At 42.4% G+C, this 18955-nt stretch overlaps 1 protein-coding gene across 1 annotated transcript; it reads left to right on the forward strand.

Moving 5' to 3' along the window:
- The first annotated feature begins 1181 nt into the window (after positions 1–1181).
- Positions 1182–16785, forward strand: LOC144741456 (annexin A2-like). The gene is made up of 13 exons (XM_078623984.1): positions 1182–1361; positions 3851–3879; positions 6328–6442; positions 7984–8078; positions 9239–9352; positions 10683–10773; positions 12360–12439; positions 12649–12705; positions 13023–13116; positions 14141–14236; positions 14779–14837; positions 15547–15669; positions 15948–16785. Exons 2-13 carry the CDS (start codon positions 3868–3870, stop codon positions 16008–16010), a joined length of 999 nt encoding a protein of 332 aa, XP_078480110.1. The 5' UTR covers positions 1182–1361; positions 3851–3867; the 3' UTR covers positions 16011–16785.
- The last annotated feature ends 2170 nt before the right edge of the window (positions 16786–18955 follow it).

Genomic DNA, 18955 nt, shown 5'->3' on the forward strand with positions numbered 1-18955 from the left:
GGAAAAAAATACCCGTCGGCTTTCCCTTCGTTGTGCACTGCTATCACACAAACCACGCAGTTCTTTCACAAATGAGATGGAACGTAACGACATTCAAGAGTATGGATTCACACGTATTTCATCAATAAGCATCATCACCAGTGATCTAACCACTGCTGGATTAAAAGCCGTCCCATGTAATCGCCACACCTAATGGTCTCACAATGCAATGCTCAGTGTGGGGGGTGATGAAGGCGTGGCCCAGGACTGGTTCAGGTACCACTCTCCACTGGTGTTAGCCACGGCTGTGAATTGAACTCAGGTTTCCGGGTTCATAGCACAATTCTATACATGTGCACATATCTTAAGTTTATAAGACCGTTTATCCATTCACAAATGTGTTAATACTTTATACATTCGTCCGTGCCTACCCAATTTAGTTGGAAGCCAATAGCGTTACTCACCTGGAGTTACTGACTTGGAGTTTAATGATGTATGCTCAATGAGAGAGTGACTTTTGTAGTAATGTATATGTTATTAATATTAAAACCCCTGTTGTATACTTAAACCAGAAACCAGTCCTCTGGAAGCCAGTCCTCTGGACTGGTTTCTTTGTCTCTTGTATTATTGTGTCACTATGAAGCCCTATATTTTACCCACATGTTGTTAGCTTGCATGTTCCAGTTTGTCTACTAGTTCCGTACGTTGTTTTGCTTGGCTTACCAGATACAGTATATACACACACACACAATAGTTTTCATGTTTTTTCCAGATGTATTTAATACATATGGAAAATGTTGGTTTAAGCTGAATACGATTGCATAGAACCATGTAGTTTAACATTGCAGGATGCACATTTTAAAAATATTACAGTTACATAAAATTAGTATGACATAGTTGTGATAATCAGTTTAACAATTAGACTTTCGCGACCAATATTATCTATTATATTTACGCGATCAAATAAAAAAAACCTGTATTAAAATCGCGTAAATATTTACGATCTAACCCCAAAAACCTTATATGATAGTTGTAATAATGTGTCTGTTTTTTTCTGTTCGTTTTTTTCTCCCCAGGAAAGGTATATTTACGATGACGTGAGACCATTTTGTTTAAAAAAAAATCTTGGCTGCAAGGCCACACCTAGAAAAAAGAATTGCGACATAGCAGCGGCGAAAAAAAGTGAACAGGTAAGTCAAATGTGGACACCTTGCAGCTTTCCATTGGCTGTCACCATGGTAGCCACCTGATCAGCTGACGTTCAGGCATGCCGCGGGCTCCACATGACCTGATACCAAATAAAAACAGGGCTTACGTGGCTGCATCTGTCAGTCGAGCGAACCCTCAACTTGTCCGTCCACTCTTCGGCTGAACTAACCTCGGTGAGTACAAAGCTTGGGACTTTTGTGGGTGCAACACATTGGCGCCCGGATCGGTGTTACACATAAACACATTTCCATTGCAGATGTTTTGCTAAATTCTTCAATATATTTGCCTATACCTTTAAAGCAACACCTCAACCAGTGTTTATGTGCTTCATTTTAAAATAAAGTACACATTTTACACAAAGCTGTAAAAATGCAATGTTTTACAAAAATAAACTGTGTACAGGAAGATATGACGTGCTTCATTTTTTTACCCTAAAATAAAAAAATATATAAGTATTTTTTTTTAATAACAGGATATATTTTTTAACTCTGAATGTGTCCTTATGCAGAAACATTACAATTTGTAAATGTGTATCGTTTCGTCTAAATGTTACATTTTTTTTACTTTATATAGTTTCACCCCTGACACACATTAGAAAATTGTGAGATGCATGCTTTTTCAAAATGTGTTCAAGTTTAGCAACTCATTCGATGAGTGTATAAATGCATTACATTTTTGCTGTGTAACGTTTTACAAATTGTCATAAGTAATGTAAGCTGGAGTTAGAATGCACATGCTGACATGATAATTAATGCATTTGTCCATATGCCAGCCAGATTCTTTTAATGTCGAAACGTGATTTGGAATATGGACCATTAAGATGAAATGTTGCCTCGAGTTTGTATTAAAAGACTGAGTTAGCACATTAATAATTGTTAGGAATGTTCAAAAGACCAACAATGAAATTGTAAGAAACTATTGGTATCACTCCACAAGCTCTGTAAATCTGAACGTGATATAACATTTCCAGACATCTCACAGTACCAGTACAAAGGCACGCAATGCACTTAGATGCATTCAAATCCACATACGTTTTTGTGAATATTTGATTGATTGTGTGCGGAGAAATAAAAAAACACCGGTGCAGACCAGTCTCGTTGGAATGATCCATGCGTTCGCACTACAATGCATTGGTAAAGGTGGGGCTTCTTAAATCTCAACTGCCGAGCAAAATGTGATTCATCTCCAACCCACGCAAAGGGCTCTGGTTAGTTTTCACCAAACCAGTAATGATAAGGCATCGGCTAACACAACACGGTGACAGCCAATATCCCGACGAGGCTGCACCGCACCCGTTGGGCCCCACCCGCAATGAATAGAGACCAGAGGTCGCAACCAGGTACCCGATACCCGTACCCTACCCGATACCCGGCTACCCGTACCTGGGGTACGGGTGCCCGTTTGCGACCCTGGTGCGGCCGGGTACGGGTAGGCCGTGAGTCACTGGTGAGTAACCATTTGTCACTCATTTCCCAACGTCTTGTCTCTTCTCACAATTCAAGTTCCTAGAATCAACCCACCCGCGCCTGCAACATGGCTTCATCCCAGAGGTCACAATCGGGTACCCGTACCCGTACCCGATACCCGGCCGGGTACGGGTAGCCGGGTATCGGGTAGGGTACGGGTACCCGTTTGCGACCCTGGTGTGGCCGGGTACGGGTACGGGTAAGGAATCAAAACCCGTTTGCGACCTCTGATAGGGACTCTTGTATAGAACAACATCGGGGCTGTTGATCTTCTCAATGATTGGGCTGCAGCTCCTTCGACTGTTCGAATCATGAACGATAACACGTGAAAGCAATGCGCGGGGAGATATCAGGGAAGAGAATGTGAAAATAGTCAGAAAGTTAGTTGGAAGATGCGAGTACAGCTTTGGATGATTGGATCTATCTGTGCAGAACTTTGAGTCATATTCTTTCATGTGAGTAGGGTTTCTATGGGTGCTCCCATCTACTCCAATGTGCCACACACTCTTTAATATAAATCAGCCGAACATGAATAAATATCCTAAGACTTTGTGAGGCTTTCCTGAGTAAAATGCATGGTAAAATAAATAATAATAATACAGTTTAAATCTAATTTGTAAATAAGGAAATATATGAAAAACAGCTAAATGATATTTAAGCCTTATGCTCAATTGAACTTGAGGTGACATGGCATCGAGTTTTCAGATAGCTCCCCATCTTGTATACATTTGTTAATACGTGTTTTGCATATCAGTTTTTTTGTTGTTTTTCTGAGTAATGATGCTGTTAACCTGTTATAGAGAGTGGGTGTGAATGGATTAGGAAACATTGTGGTTAAATTGATTTCATTTTTGTTTTGAAAGTAATGGGAGCTGAAGTGGCAGCTACTCGTCATTAGTTTAAGGAATGCGTGTTCATGCATTCACCACAGCCCAACCCTGTGGGCATCCGTAATGAGCTACATTAAACATTTAGAAACAGTTGCCTGCCTTCTGTTTGTTGCGACCGGTCTAAGTATCCAGTCCCACCTTAAACAATTAATGGTTGGTAATTGAAAAAAGAACCTTGTTAAAAATTGTTCGAACACCAGGCAATAAAAGAGCAATCTTATTAATAATGTACAGGTAAAACATATTCTTATTTGTTTGTGTAATTTATGTAACATGATCTCATCGCCGTTTTCTCCTCCCTCTCAGATTACTCAACAGTCAAGATGAGTCAGCAGGCAAGTTTCACAATGGGTCCAATGCAATGGAGACATGTACATGATTTGCACAGGATGGTGTGAGTTGGTGGTGGCAGTCAGTGTGCGTGGTGCGATGGAAGTAGAGAGGATGGTGTGGAGGGCTACGGAGAAGGGGTGGTGGCGGTGGGAGTTGGAGAGGGTGGGGTGGGAGTGGAGGGTGATGCGGTGGGAGTGGAGGGTGATGCGGTAGAGGAGGATGAGGAGAGCTACATCTGTGTGGGTGCGGTTGAGGGAGCAGGGATTTGGGTCGAGATGGGCAGTGCTTATAGGCGGAACCTGCTCCTCCCTGAGCAACAAATTAGTTGAGCCTGGAGGGGTTTTTTGAGCTACTAAAACTGTAAACCGTTTTAAAGCTGTCGCCTTTAGCCTCTCCTTTTTTTAGAACTGGTTTATCTGGCTCCCAAAGTTGAAGAGTAAGGCGATAGAGTGTATATGGTTCAAACGATGTTGACGGATTATTGGGGACATCAATACCCACCCAAAATTACTGCGAGAAGCTTAAAATGTTCTTAGGTTTTTTTCGGTAAATTCACGTAGGTAAAACATCAAAATTAATAAAAATAAAATAAAATAAAGATCACTTGATGCAGCTAATCTGGCTGTGACGGTCCCACCTGATGACGGAGACTTGTGTTGCCTCTGAAACGTCGTGATCTTTATTTTATTTTATTTTTATTAATTTTGATGTTTTACCTACGTGACTTTACCGAAAAAACCTAAGAATATGAATCCTTGCAGTCACGAAAGCTTCAAATCTGGAAGCTTAAAATGATAATAGATTAATACTGATTCTTAAGCTCGCTATTAATGAATGCATCTACTCGCGTATGTGAAAATCGATGTGATGATTTCACGTGCGTGACCCCTGCAGCCACTAGTGGCCGCGAAATTTCCCAACCTGCACCAGGCAGCATGAAGTTCGGTCACACAACATACACGCCCCATAACTGACATGGCACGAAGAGGCCTTCTTATGGCAATGGAATGACAATGGTCTGATTTTTTTTAATTTTTTACTTATGAGCAGCTGAAATGTATTGGGCCAAATTATGAATTCCATAAGTGTTTAGTATATGCACCTTGGTATATACAACATAGCTTGCAGAAGTGTGAACCAGAGTTCACTTTGAAATCAGACAGTCATGCACCAGTAAGCATTACCAAACAAAAACTTTCTAACATATATGCGTTGTTCAGTGATTGTGCACAAATAGTATTCCCGTTGGTAAAACTTAAATGCGCAATTGGTCGACGTTATCCCTGCAGCCACTAGAGGCACTGCATTCGTCACAATGTTCCCCTCCTTTGCAAAGCCCAATTCACGTCAAGTCCCGGAATGGCAAAGTGCCCGAAGCTGCATTTTGCAGACTGAAACGAGGTGCTCTAATGCCCTCTAGTGTCTGGGGGTATAAACCCAGTAATCATGCAAACATTGGACCAACATTAATCCAACAACGTTGCATGTTTACTGGAAGAACACACAACAACAAAAACAAATACATCCACTTACAATACTAAACTTCATTCCTGCTCACACAATCTTTTCTGACGTATTCAACACATTCTTTGGTTCTTTCGGTAAAGTAACGTAGATGGAAAAATAAAAATAAAGTGAATAAATATTTTTTAAAAATGCTATCTACGTGACTTTATCGAAGGAACCAAAGAATATCAATTTTTGTAGTCACGAAAGTTCTAAGTCGTATTCAACACCTTAAAAGGTAACGTGAAAATTTGGCTTACTAATTACTCGTGTGTTAAAGATTTAGACTTTATTACCGATGGTAGCTTGAACAACAGCACGAATGTAATTCAATCTAGTGTCAGTGCTGGATTATCCTCGTAGCGCAAGTAGCTACATATGCTACGGGCCCCGTACTTTCAAGGGCCCCTCGCTAAATGCTTTCAAGCTATCAATTCCGGTTCAGTGATTCTGCACTTGCTCTTACTGTAGTACTATACTGCCTTCAACGTTTATGAACGACTGGGTGTTTAAAGTTAGCGATTTGTCGTATTATCTGGCTGTATAGCAAATGAAAAAATGCAATAATTTTACTATGCAAGTAAAAAAATTGTGTATTAATATTTACGTGTTTTTATTTAGGGCTCCTTAATAACATATGCTACAGGCCCTGCACTAGCTTAATCCGGCACTGTCTAGTATACAGCCTAATAACTCATTTATCATAATCTGCCATTATGTGTAACCACTACTGGATGATGCCTTGCCCACGCTGTTGCCATTCCTCACAGTTCTGTGATGCCACAATCCACAATTTATATAACAAAGTACCTCACTATATTACAGTATGCTATTTATATTACGATTTATATGGCGGCACTGTATTCGCTTCACTCCAATGGGATGTTTGTGTATATGTATTCCGATCTTTGGGTGTTTTAACGCTGATTGTCTCCCCAATGCAGCAGTGCTCTGGATCCTGTTACCTGCCCTATGTCTATGGGCCAACAGTGAGGCCCTACCCCAACTTCAATGCCAACAATGATGCTGCTGCTCTGCAAAAAGCCATCACCACCAAAGGTTACTCCTCTCTTGAGATCTGTAGAGGCTACGTGTGTTGTCTATGTCAGGGGGTTCTCACCCGGGGGTATGCGGGACCCCTGGGGGAAACGTGGCAATGTTCCAGGGGGTGCGTGAAGTGATTTTTTAAAAATGTGTGAAATTATATCATACGCCAGAGTCGCCTGGTGAATGCTCACGTATGAATCTGGCAACGTAAAATAACTACGATTACATTTAAAGCCACATTGTAACCTGGAATGATGTCAAAGACCTTTCTAAACTCACTGATCGCCAAGAATGGCAGGTTGCCAAGAGTAACCAAACGAGTGCGAACAAATGACGTCACACATGTGGAGCGTCCGTTGATTTTTTGTATTTGCTTACAGTTACTAGCTAGTTAGGAAACCTCACAAAATGGACAATTGGTTAAAATATTGATGTTAACTTTTCACACATTTATTTCTCAGAACCATGTTGTTGTGAGGCAAGTGGGTACTGAGTTGAAACAAAATTCAACAAGGGTCAAAGTAGCCCAAAAAGGTTGAAAACCACTGGTCTGTGTCATTATCATCATCATCAGTGATGGTCTATATCAGAATCATAATATTTATTTATACTGGAGAAATCCGATCAGCTATAAATATATTTTTCACAGATGTCCAGTCGGGGAGGGTAAGAACGTTACAACAACAAACAGTACAAACACATTATAGTAGTGCAAAATACAAGAAAGGTAAACAAATCACCCAAACAGCACACACAAATACAACACTAAACCATCCACATCCTACCAGGCAAAGCCCGCTGAGGTATTCATTTATTTTTCAGAAGCAACCTGGCCACAAATGATGGCTCAACAAAGTCGCCCAACATTTGGATATTTATAGTACCAAAATAATGTAAATAATATAAATGCATGTTGATTCTTAACGTGGAGGGGGAAACCGGGGGACTTAGAGAAAAAAATCACGCGACCACGGGGAGAGAGAGACACGCAAGCTCTAAATATACAGCAGGCGTCAGGGTCGGGATCGACCCCCCGACCTCCTGCATACCAGGCGAGGAAGATTACATCTCGCCACCCTGGTGGTGCCCATTTAATAAATACACATATCACCCAGTAAACGTGGAACGCCGGGGGTCAACGCTGAGCCCAACGGTTCCAACCACACGTGAACGCTGCGCATTTACTGGGCGCCAAGTTAAAGGTCTCCCCATACCATCGCCACCCATCCCTCATTATCCTGTGAGACCACAACCCATCTCACTCCTGCACATGGGCTTGATGTCATTGGTTCATTCCCACGATGGTCATCCCCTCGGGGCATGTACCTCTCCCATGGCTACGGTTCTATCACCAATCTCCTGCCCAAGCCCAGTTTCGCTCCATAGCCGTCTATAATACGTTGCATTACATTCACGGATGCTCTTGCATATAAACATTGTCATTATTAAAATGAATCCTACATAACTGTGACTGGAATTAAAACAACACCTTTTTACGTAATTTATTATTTCGATTAGCTGTGGTGATGTAAAGTGATGTGATGGTGTTGCAGGTGTGGATGAAAAGACCATTATCAGCATCCTGACCAACCGCACAAATACCCAGCGCCAAGAAGTCATCAAGTCTTACAAGAACGCCACCTCCAAGGTGCTGTATAGGTTTACCAGCGCCTAATTTCAGACAGAGTTGTCTGGGGCTGAGCTCTGAAAAAAAAAAATCCCCTATCCCCTTATGTGGGGGGGGGGGTGTGAGTGAGGTCCCAGGGGTTGTGGGTTGGGTGGCCCCCAGAAATATTCCATGAGAAATTAAGCCCTGGGGTTTACCGTTATAGTAAAGACAAGGCTTGGGAATTCAACATTTGAGGGTTTACATCTGCATTTGCATTGTAATATATTCTTGCCATACTGCTGTGTATACAGTACGTCATCGACATTTTTGAAGGTGGGACTTTTTGTAATAATGAACAACAACAAATCGACAATATAAAATTGAATTATAAGGAAAATGGCAGTGAGCGAGTGGTAAGACACCAGAGGGGATCTCATTTATTTGATTGCAGAAAAAATTATTTTCCAATGTTTGTCAACACAATTGTCAATCACCAACATTGCTTTTGCCAATTTGGAGATTGTATGTGGAAATCTGTAATATTTCTCTTGCAATTTATCGAATTAAGTCCATTGTACTTGACACTTTTTTTTTTGCATGACAATTTTTCATATTATAAATGAAAAGACAATGCAATCAAACTTTAGTTTGTTGAAGTAGCGACCATGGTGTAATGGTAAGCAGATTGGACCTGCAATCCAGAGGTCACCCGTTTGATTTGACCTCCTGGCACGGCACTAGAAACAATGGTGCAAGTTTCTTACACCCCCCCCACCTCATCTCTGTCAAGCCAGCAGTATAAATGGGTGCACACCGTTTGGTCGATCAGCAGGCCGCGTGTGGTGAAGTGTGGTTACCCCCAGCTTTTCCAAGACGTCTCACCAGCGTCGAAGAGTAGGCCACTTACCATGTAGAGCACATTAGTGTATGTCCTTCTGCCTACAATGGCACGAGCAAGCATTTTCAGGGCTGCACCTTCATCTTTACCCACCGTATAAACCCATTGCACTAATTTTGCGAGACATTCCTTTAAGCAAATGGCAGCGCACAGACATGAACATTAACTTATATAACAGTAATCCTAAGTGCGCAGTCTTCACGTTAACATAGGATTGCAGACCTTTCACTCTTACATTCACCTTTTGCGCTCACATAGAGCGGAGCTCCCGACTGCCGCTTCATTCTATTGTTTTCCGCAGGACCTTGCAACGGACCTGAAGGGTGCCCTCTCCGGACACCTGGAGACAGTCATCCTTGGACTGCTCATGACTCCAGCCGTCTATGATGCACACATCATCCGGCAGTCCTTGCAGGTGGAGACCGAGGGCCCCGCTCGCTGCACATGCACACATGCTGCAATGGCTTCTGGTTGCCGAACGAATTCATCTATATGGTCGCATTCATGGTACACAAACCGCTCGCCACAAATGAACCACAATACCTCGCTGATCTCGTCAAGGAGCACAAACCATCACGCGAACTCCGGTCATCCTCGCGGTGGCTTTTGGTTAACCATTGAACAAAGACGGTCACTGCATTGCACATGTTCAGATGCAATTATGTGGCCATCTGAAACACTCTTCTGATATTAGGAAGCCACTAGAGCTTTACACTTTCAAATCTGGATTGAAAACTCATTCTTTAGAACTGCTTTTTGTGTTTAAGTGTGTTGTTCTTCCCCCACACCTTCGATTAGCATGGATGGCTACGTACGGTGTGAAAGAAGTTCAACATACATACATATCGGCCCCACTTGTTCTGGAGAGCGATCACCAATACTTCAAAATGAACTAATAATGTCATCCGAGTGCGGGTGAATAAAAATGTATTTTAAAAAGGCCACTCAGTTCGTTCAAACTCGTTACGCCACGTGTCAAAAGCTGGAAAGATTTGGTTCTCATTACCCATTGCACTTGTGAATGAGCCTTAAACTAATGTTTGAATAATTTGCATTTCAAGTAGACCCTCAATTTACTATCACTTCGCATAGCCCTAATAACGATTATTTTTGAATATACAAAATGAAATGATGCTGTTATACTAATATCGGCCATTGGAAACATCTTAGATGCTAAATGAAGATGTAAATATTGCATTATGTGTCTTGGCACTTAGTTATTTATAAAAAAAAAAATTGCTCAAAACAGCAGTGCCAGACAATGGCATATAGCGATAAAAAAAATTGCTTGTGTTTTGAAATAATTGTTCTGTAAACGTATAAATAACAATAACCTACGGCCTCATATATGAAATCAAGCGCAACTCTGGAAGACAATGATTTGTAATATATTTTCACTGATTGCTATACCGTAGTTTTTTTTTACATAAGCATTTATTAAAATACCTTTTAGTGTTGTGTTTGTGGTGCTATCGCTGTGCAGTCCTGGCCACACAAGTTTCCCTCTTGCAAAGGGTTGGCCAAAACAGGAGGTGCTTGCTAACAGCACTTGCCCCAATCGTCTGCGCACGCCATACGAGGCTCTTTGTCTTTGTGTAATTTCCAGAAAGTGAAGAGTATTTAAAAAAACACACACACAATCATAAATCACGTTACCGCTATTTGAAATCCTTATCGTCATTAGGAACGTTGGTCATACGCCCAAAGAGTGAGTGATGGCTTGACATTGTTGTTGAACGTCGCAGGGGCTGGGAACGGACGAAGAATGTCTGATCGAGATGCTCGTCACCCGCGATAACCTCCGGCTGAGAAGCATGGCAGTCGCCTACAAGTCCGGTGAGTGAAGTGAACGGTGCGGAACCCATTAAATACGTACGCACGTCGCTCATCGCGCAGTACCTTGGACATTGTCATAGGCGAATTAAACATTGAAGCTTAGCCGATTTTATATATATATTAATGTATAATAATATATTTATTTAGAACATTATATATAACTTATAAATATAAAGGACATGGACAGAAAAATAGTACATTTTTCTTTGGCTGATTAGACCGATGCATATAAATACCGTGCTGTGTTTAGCAATACATTATGTTGCTGCTTCGGTGAGATTTATAACACGTACAGTATATTCAAGGGAAAAGCGTACATGTTACTTGGTAGGTTTTCTGAAAAGGCATTAGCCAGTCTGGAGCATTGGAGACCCAGATGCATGTTTCGCTCTCGTGATGGCTCATCAGCAATCCATCGTTTTCCCGCGATGCACTCCATGAGGGTGACCGGTACACAAGTAGCCTGTGTGTTTTCTGAACAAGGCGGAGGAATGTTTATTCACACGCAAAGCCCTTTTTGTAAGCCCACTTCTGGATTTGGGTCTCCCCCCTCCTCCCCCTGCGATGCAGATTTGCAGGGTGTTATTTGACCATACTTCACCACACCGGTCAGTGCATGCTAGGGAAGATGGGGAACTACGCTGCATATAATCACAGAATAACAATGAATTGCCTTGCCCTCTGTGCAGCAACATACACAATAAAAATGGTATGGAATTCACCCCCTTAACGCCCAACTCCCACCTCCTCCCGGTGTTTTGATGAATTGTCATGATTCGGGATCTCGATCGATTCAATTCGAAGATCAGAACCGTGACATTGTGGTGAAAGTCACGCCTCTAGTGGCTGCAAGCTTTACGAGCATCCGTTACATCCAACATGTACTCGTCGAAACACGGCGATTCTTAACAAGCGCAATTTCATCGATTGTATCTTGAGATTAACAATTCATATTACGCATCGTTCGACTGTTTGTAAACAATTGTATTCATTCAGTAGCCTCCTGTAGGTTTCTCCAAACGGTTTTCGTTGCCCCACCAATTAAAATCGGGCATTTCTTGTGATGTCAGTACAGCACGACGGTGTGGAGATGGTACGTTATCTTCCCAAAAAAATCTTAAGACTCTTCGTCTCAACACGAAGCTCCCCTGACGTTATATTTGGGAACAAATCAGCCCAGTGCATCTGCGCTTGCTGCTGCTGCTGTTCAAAAAGAGTGGTAAACATGCCGTAATGCTCCTCGCTGGAGTTGGGATAATGCGTGCCGAGGTAAGTGGGCAAATTAATCAAGGGCATTAAGTGATATAGTCAGAGGGGGTGCTCCCACGCACAACAAACCATTTATGAGGACCGCAGTGCACCAGGGCAATAAACAAACATGGGTCGAGGGTGGAGAGGGGTAATAGTGTCGCCTGTGTTTACTGTGATGTGGATGTGCATCGTTTTCCACCAGCAAGATGACTGCAGCCTGTGGCAAGCATTCGTCACAAATTCCATTGTATGCGTGCATTGGAAAGCAAATAAGCAGTTTTGTCTTGCAAGTACTCTTTTTTGTTATTTCACGGTCTGTTTTATGTCTCCTGCAGAGTTTAAATCGGACATGATGCAAGACATCGCTAAGGAGACTTCTGGGGATTTCCAGAAACTTGTACTGGCCCTGGCGAAAGTGAGTTAGCTGTGTTAATCAATCAGTGGAATAGTTGAATGTCCTTAATGCTTTATTGTACCATGTGACGCACTGTACTTTCGCTCTAGAAGTGTGTAATTCAACGAAATCAAACCAAAGATGCTGATTTGTATTTATTGTTGTTAACCCCACTGCAATGTAAAAGCATGACTAAATGTGGAATTGGTTTTCCATTTCCTCTGCTGCAGGGTGCCAGGGTTGAAGACTCAACAAAGGACCATGACTTGGTCGACGAGGATGCCAGGGTAAAGTGGCAATGCCTGTTGAAGCAGCATTGTGTATTACCCCATTGCAGTCGTCTCGTTATGCAGCACTCTCATGTTTTTTTCTCTCGTGCGTGCACAAATTAAAAACGTTTCCGCATACACGGCGAGACAGTGGGCGCTAACATCTCCGGGTCTGCTTGACCTTTGGATCTCATCCTCGTACTTTTGAAAATTACACAGAGCGGTGAACTAGAGAATTGATGCAAGGGACGCGCGAGTATTTAATGAAGACGACGGAGACGCACGCACGCACGCACACGCCGTTTACATGTTGACATCTGAATATGTGTGCACAGGAGCTGTTTGAAGCGGGCGTTAAAAGAAAGGGAACGGATGTGGGAAAATTCATCACCATCATGTCCCAACGGAGCTTCTCTCATCTGAAGAAAGGTGCTTTCATTTGACACAATGTTAATGAAATGAATGCTTAGGGCTTCGTCAGTAGCGGGCTTGTATATTGAGACTTAGCCTGCACCGTGCAGGCCGGGGTTGGTGGCTCATGCTGAAATCATCGTGTGTGCATGTGCATGCGGTGGTGTAGCGGTGAGCGCTACGCTGCACTATGAACCCGGCGCCTCGAGTTCGATTCCCGCTCACGGCAAACACCAGTGACAATTATCTGAACCAGTCGTGGGCCTCCCCTAGGTCGACTCGGCCTCAAATTAATACCTGGTGCGGTGTGTTAACATCGCCACGAGAGAGACAAAGGCGGTCGGGCGCGGTGCTGGCCCCCCTCGGGTGCCGTACTGACCTTCATAGGTGCTCGCTAACAGCACTTGCCCCAACAGTCTGTTAGAGGCTATCTGGGGGATCTTTGTCCTTGTATGACATCCAACACGCACAGTTGCTAGGTGACCACTCGATGATAGAAGGGCAAGTGGGATGCCAATCTATCGGTATTGATTTTTAAGTGTTGTCACCTACGCGTGTAACAATTTCCCCCCCCCCCACCCCCGCACCACATCACCACATCGCCACATGCCCCCCCGTGATTTAATGTGATTCTTTTATTCTCCTTTTTACTGTCACTCACCTGCCTCTTATATTTTCAGTTAATCTGGCTCATTCATCCTATCAACCCATAGGCACGTTAACAATACGAATTGGCATATAATTTCATAAATAATAAAATAATTTTCACAAGTTAATGGTGGTATTTTGGGCTCAAGAATGTTGATCAACTAATTGGCTAAGCATCTCAAAGTATGACCCCTCATGCTCAGGAAATCTCGAGACTCCGTTGTGGCTTTCAAGGGGAAACGTAAAGTATATGGAGAATAAAAATAAAATGTCCGTTCGTAAAATGTGATCATTCATTCATATTTTAGAATGCAGCACATGTGAAAGCAACCAGGGGATTTGAAGTTGCAAACGTAGCGTGTTGTCATTGTCGTGTTTTCCCACCTCGTTTCAGTGTTTGAGGCTTACAAGTCGTACTACCCCGCCGGCATTGTGGAGAGTTTTGAAAAGGAGGTGGGAGGTGATCTGCGCAACGCTTTTGTGTCCCTAGGTAAGGATCTCTCTCTCTCTCTCTGTAACGTATGTAAATGAAGTTGTTGGAACCGATAGAGCCAGAGCTGTGTTTATTTGCTCTGCTGCGGTGTTCGTAAATGTTCCGTAGGTAGGATGAATGGGATGCTGCCGTGGTAAATTGTTTAGCAAACAGGACTTGCAATCCAAGAGGTCGCTCGTTGGATCTCCTGGCGCAGCAGTTAAAACGAGGGGCGAGTTCCTTAAGTACCCACACCTCTGTCCACCCAGCACTGCAGATGGGAACACCACAGTTAGTCGATAAGGAAGGCGTGTTTGTTGGGGTAAAGTGTGGGTGCTCCAAACGCTCTAAAAACATCTGCCCAGTGTGGATGAGAAGGTCAAATACACACCCTAGACTCTATAGATTCTAGAGTCGAGAGGTGTGCCTCTAGAGGTACATCTAGTGGAGGCTCTTCCTCCAGCAGTGGCGTTAGCAGGAAATTGCAACGTTGCCCCTTTAGTAGTAACCATGCCATGCATGTTAAGAAAACATGTGATATTTTCCTTTCTGTTTTATAGCCAAAGCCATCAATTACACGCCTGGGTTCTTTGCTGAAAAACTGAACGATTCCATGAAGGTAAAACACTGCACTTGTATGAAATATACAGATTATTCACGTGTACACATTTCCAATAAGTTGTGTTTACGTGCATTCGTGTTTACATGTTGACATCCACCATTTAACAAATGCATAGCATGGTGTTGAAATATCAAGGTAAGTTGGCCACTCATTGTTTAATTGTTCAATGCCACTCTTAATTTTAAATGCGTTGCATTCCATCGTTATTCGTGATATGTTGATAGCTCCTAACATGCTTGTAAAATATTAGATTATTGTAATTAGTTTAAACTACATTTTGAAGTGAATATTGATCTCATCTGCCATTTTTAAGCGATGGACACAATGTAAAGAAACCTTATCCTTAAACGATGAGAAAAAATTGTATTTATTGTTCATTCTAGCATTCTCGTCAATATTTTCTAAAAGGCCATTATTCATATTGTATGCATACACACATTAACATGCGCACAAAATAAATACATAAAAATCCATAACATTTTGTACATAAAATGGTACCAAGCGTACTCTCTCGAATCTATTCCATATTTAACACATGACCTGCAACACAAAAAAAAAGAATTTGTTCTATCACAGCAATGCGCACTCTCAACGCACAAAGACTTGCTCTCAGAGCGAGCCTGGTATGGCTCGTCCAAGTGTGTGTGCGCGTGCGCGCGCGCTCACCTTTGCAGAGTTTATACGTTTTTGCCCTCTTATTCATCAGGGTCTGGGGACCAAGGACCACATGCTGATTCACATTATGGTGTCTCGCTGTGAGCTTGACCTGCTGCACATTCGCACCGAGTTCAAGAAGAAATACAAGAAGTCTCTCTACTCCGCCATCGCGGTGAGCTGTGTGTGTGCGCCTTGTGTGTGGGTCGGAATGCCCAGCCGCGCATACTTTATTTTAATTAAAAGCTAATTTTAGTCATGTGTCAGTATTGATTTCCATTTTGAGTTGTCAGTCGTGACCTTTTTGTGGCCAGACTGTATTGTTTTGCATCAGTGATTGCAGTGTACGGCCTATGGCTGTGTTTACTGTGGTGGATTCATGTAAGATAGCATTTTAAAAGCATAAAATTGGTATTTTTTTAATTAATTAATTGTGGGTTTTTTTCGTTGCAGAGTGACACCAAGGGAGACTACGAGGTTGCACTGTGTAACCTGTGTGGTCAGGATGACGTGTAATCATTTTATTGGACACCGTAAATGATTCCTCATCGCCATTTGTGTAAAATTAGCCGGCATTGCTGTTTGAATTCCCATTTTTATGGGCAGAAACCCCAACGAAATGACAGAATGAACATGACATTAGGTTTCGGCTTTCTCTTTTACAATCTGCTTCATTGTAGTATTGGAAGGTAATGCTATCTTTGAGTGTAGTTTTAGTGGCCTAATCGCAGTTCAAGGCAAATACTTTATTGTCTCTGTGTAGCTTGCAAATGTTATCTATAGGCACAGCGTATTGTGGGTTTAGTGTAACGAGGTGTATTTTTTTGCAGCTGTTTTTAGGCATCTTCAATGCATATTCTTTGGGTTTTTCGGTAAAGTCACGTAGATAGGTTCCAAAGAAATAACAAAAAACTACGACGTTTCGATCGCAACACAAGCGGTCGTCATCCTGATGATCTATCTACGTGACTTTACCGAAAGATCCAAAGAATATGAATTCCTGCAGGCACGAAAGCTTTAAGTCAAGATCTTCAATGCATTTACACAGACTACTTTTAGAATGTTAATTTAGTTACAGGGTTTTATCTGAAAATCCATTGTAGAATCATGACAATTTTCTGCGCATTAGAAACTGTTAATGTAGGTGTTGAGGGGGGCACATTAGGACATACATGGGTGAGGATGTTTCGTGACAATATAATTTTTACTTTACCATTTATACCTAACAAAAAAAGTGTGTTGGTTTTCATTTTCTTTCAAGGCTGAAAATAAAACAATGTTGCAAACGAAACATTGGGTTCCACTTGTTTACATTCTTGTATATTAGGAATCTGTATAAGAGTATTTTTTTAAATGTTGATGGCGCGGTGAATCACGCGCAACGCTACGAACCGGCTCTCCTGAATTAGTTCCTGTCCTCCTGCCCCCAAACCAAGCCGCACTGCCCAGCTGTGGTGAAGTATGGTCAAACAACCTCGACGACTGACACGGTGTGGGGACGCCTTCATCCACCAGTGGATTGGCAAAGGATTTATTTTTATTTTTTATCACGAGGTCCCATCATTCGTAAATGAAATGAATGATCAGCAGAGGGAGCCACTGCACACTTGGCAGACAGCGGAGCTCTGTTTCTTAGCCGTAGAGGTATTCGCGTAACTTTCCTTTTCACCTTGAAGCTAAAGAATGTTGATGACTTTCAAGCGTTTAGTTTTTTTTGGCAAAGCATACACAGCAACACATTCATACACACTACCATTTTATCCTGGGGTATTTGTCTGCCAGTGTCCAGTAACAACTGTGGGAGGATTTTTTTTATCTGCAACTCTACAGAATCGTCACTCGAAATAGATTCTAGATTTGAAGCTTTCGTGACTGCAAGGATTCATACTCTTAGTTTTTTCGGTAAAGTCACGTAGGTAAAAATTTTTTAAAATTAAAATTAATAAAAATAAAATAATAAAAAGCACGACGTTTCGGAGGCAACACAAGTCTCCGTCATCAGGTGGGACCGTCACAGCCAGATTTGCTGTATCAAGTGCGCCTCACCTGATGACGGAGACTTGTGTTGCCTCCGAAACGTCGTGATTTTTATTATTTTATTTTTTATTAATTTTAATTTCATTTTTTTTACCTACGTGACTTTACTCGTAATATAGTTTTTTTTGGGTTAAATCACGTAAACATATGAATGTGTCGTTAAAACCCGCCACCACCCGACACAGTCAACTAGTAAGGGTTGTCACGTAAACAGAACATGCCAATTCGTCATTCGCACAACATCGCACAGAACACGCGTCACATGAGCTGCTGCATGAAGAGGCGTTACACTCGTTTTGACACAGTCAGTGTCTTGAAGCATACATTGTTACAGGACCAGTGCTCTTTTTCTATAACAATTGTACATATTCTAAGTAGAATTAACCAATGGGGTGGTCACAAAATTAACAAACGACATAAGAGGTTGGTGCCAGAAAGATATGGCACGACTTGAGCATATTGGTACAAGACAGAGGAAAGTGGAAACAAATGAAAAAATGTATAGTGGACACCTACGGGATATTTTCCAATGGATCATGATGATGATCACGTGTCCCTCCGCATAAAAATGTAAGTATTTGTGTACCCTTCCCGTCAACCACATGGCCTCCAGGGAGTGCATAATTTCAGCAGTAATGGTTCAAAACAAGCAACCTCTGAACTGGTTTCAACATACAGCATCTCATCAGGAGAGTCAGGATTGCGTTAATAAATGCTGGTGAACTGTCGGATGGTATAGGCAAGGACTCTCTGTTTAAGATGTGGGTCCAACCTTAACGTTTGGGTCCCATGGGGTGGTGTCGTTTTCTGCGGTTTTCTCTTTGTGACCCTTAGCCCAGTGGTAAATATTCTGTATTTCTGTGGCAATAACGTCATATTCGTAAGTTTACATGTATATACGTTTAAAAATAAGCATTGTAATTTAATAACGGTTAGAGCAGTTGGATGTAGTGGTTAGCGAACTTCACTATGAACCAGAGGTCGCAAACTGGTTTTGATTCCTTACCCGTACCCGTACCCGGCCGCACCAGGGTCGCAAACGGGTACCCGTACTTGGCCGGGTACGGGTAGCCGGGTATCGGGTAGGGTACGGGTATCGGGTACCCGGTTGCGATCTCTGCTATGAACCTGGCGACCTGAGTTATGTTTCTCGCTAGGGCGAACGTCAGTGGCCACTTGCGTCAGAACCGGTTCTGTGTCCACCTCTCCCCGCTTCACCAACTTGCATTGACCACCCCCATGACTGCAACGGCATGGGGAAGCCGACATCCAGCAGTGGATTGACAAAGGGCAATTACAAAAATACAAATGTACTTTTTAAAAATAATTTAATTCGGCAAGGAACATTTTTGGAGGCATACAACACCCTTTGCTCCACCAGCCCCCCCCCCCCCAGGTCCAGGTTCTGTTCGGCTTGACCTGAA

Source organism: Lampetra planeri, chromosome 3, assembly GCF_965212315.1.
Source record: "Lampetra planeri chromosome 3, kcLamPlan1.2.h2, whole genome shotgun sequence".
Classification (NCBI taxonomy): domain Eukaryota; kingdom Metazoa; phylum Chordata; class Hyperoartia; order Petromyzontiformes; family Petromyzontidae; genus Lampetra; species Lampetra planeri.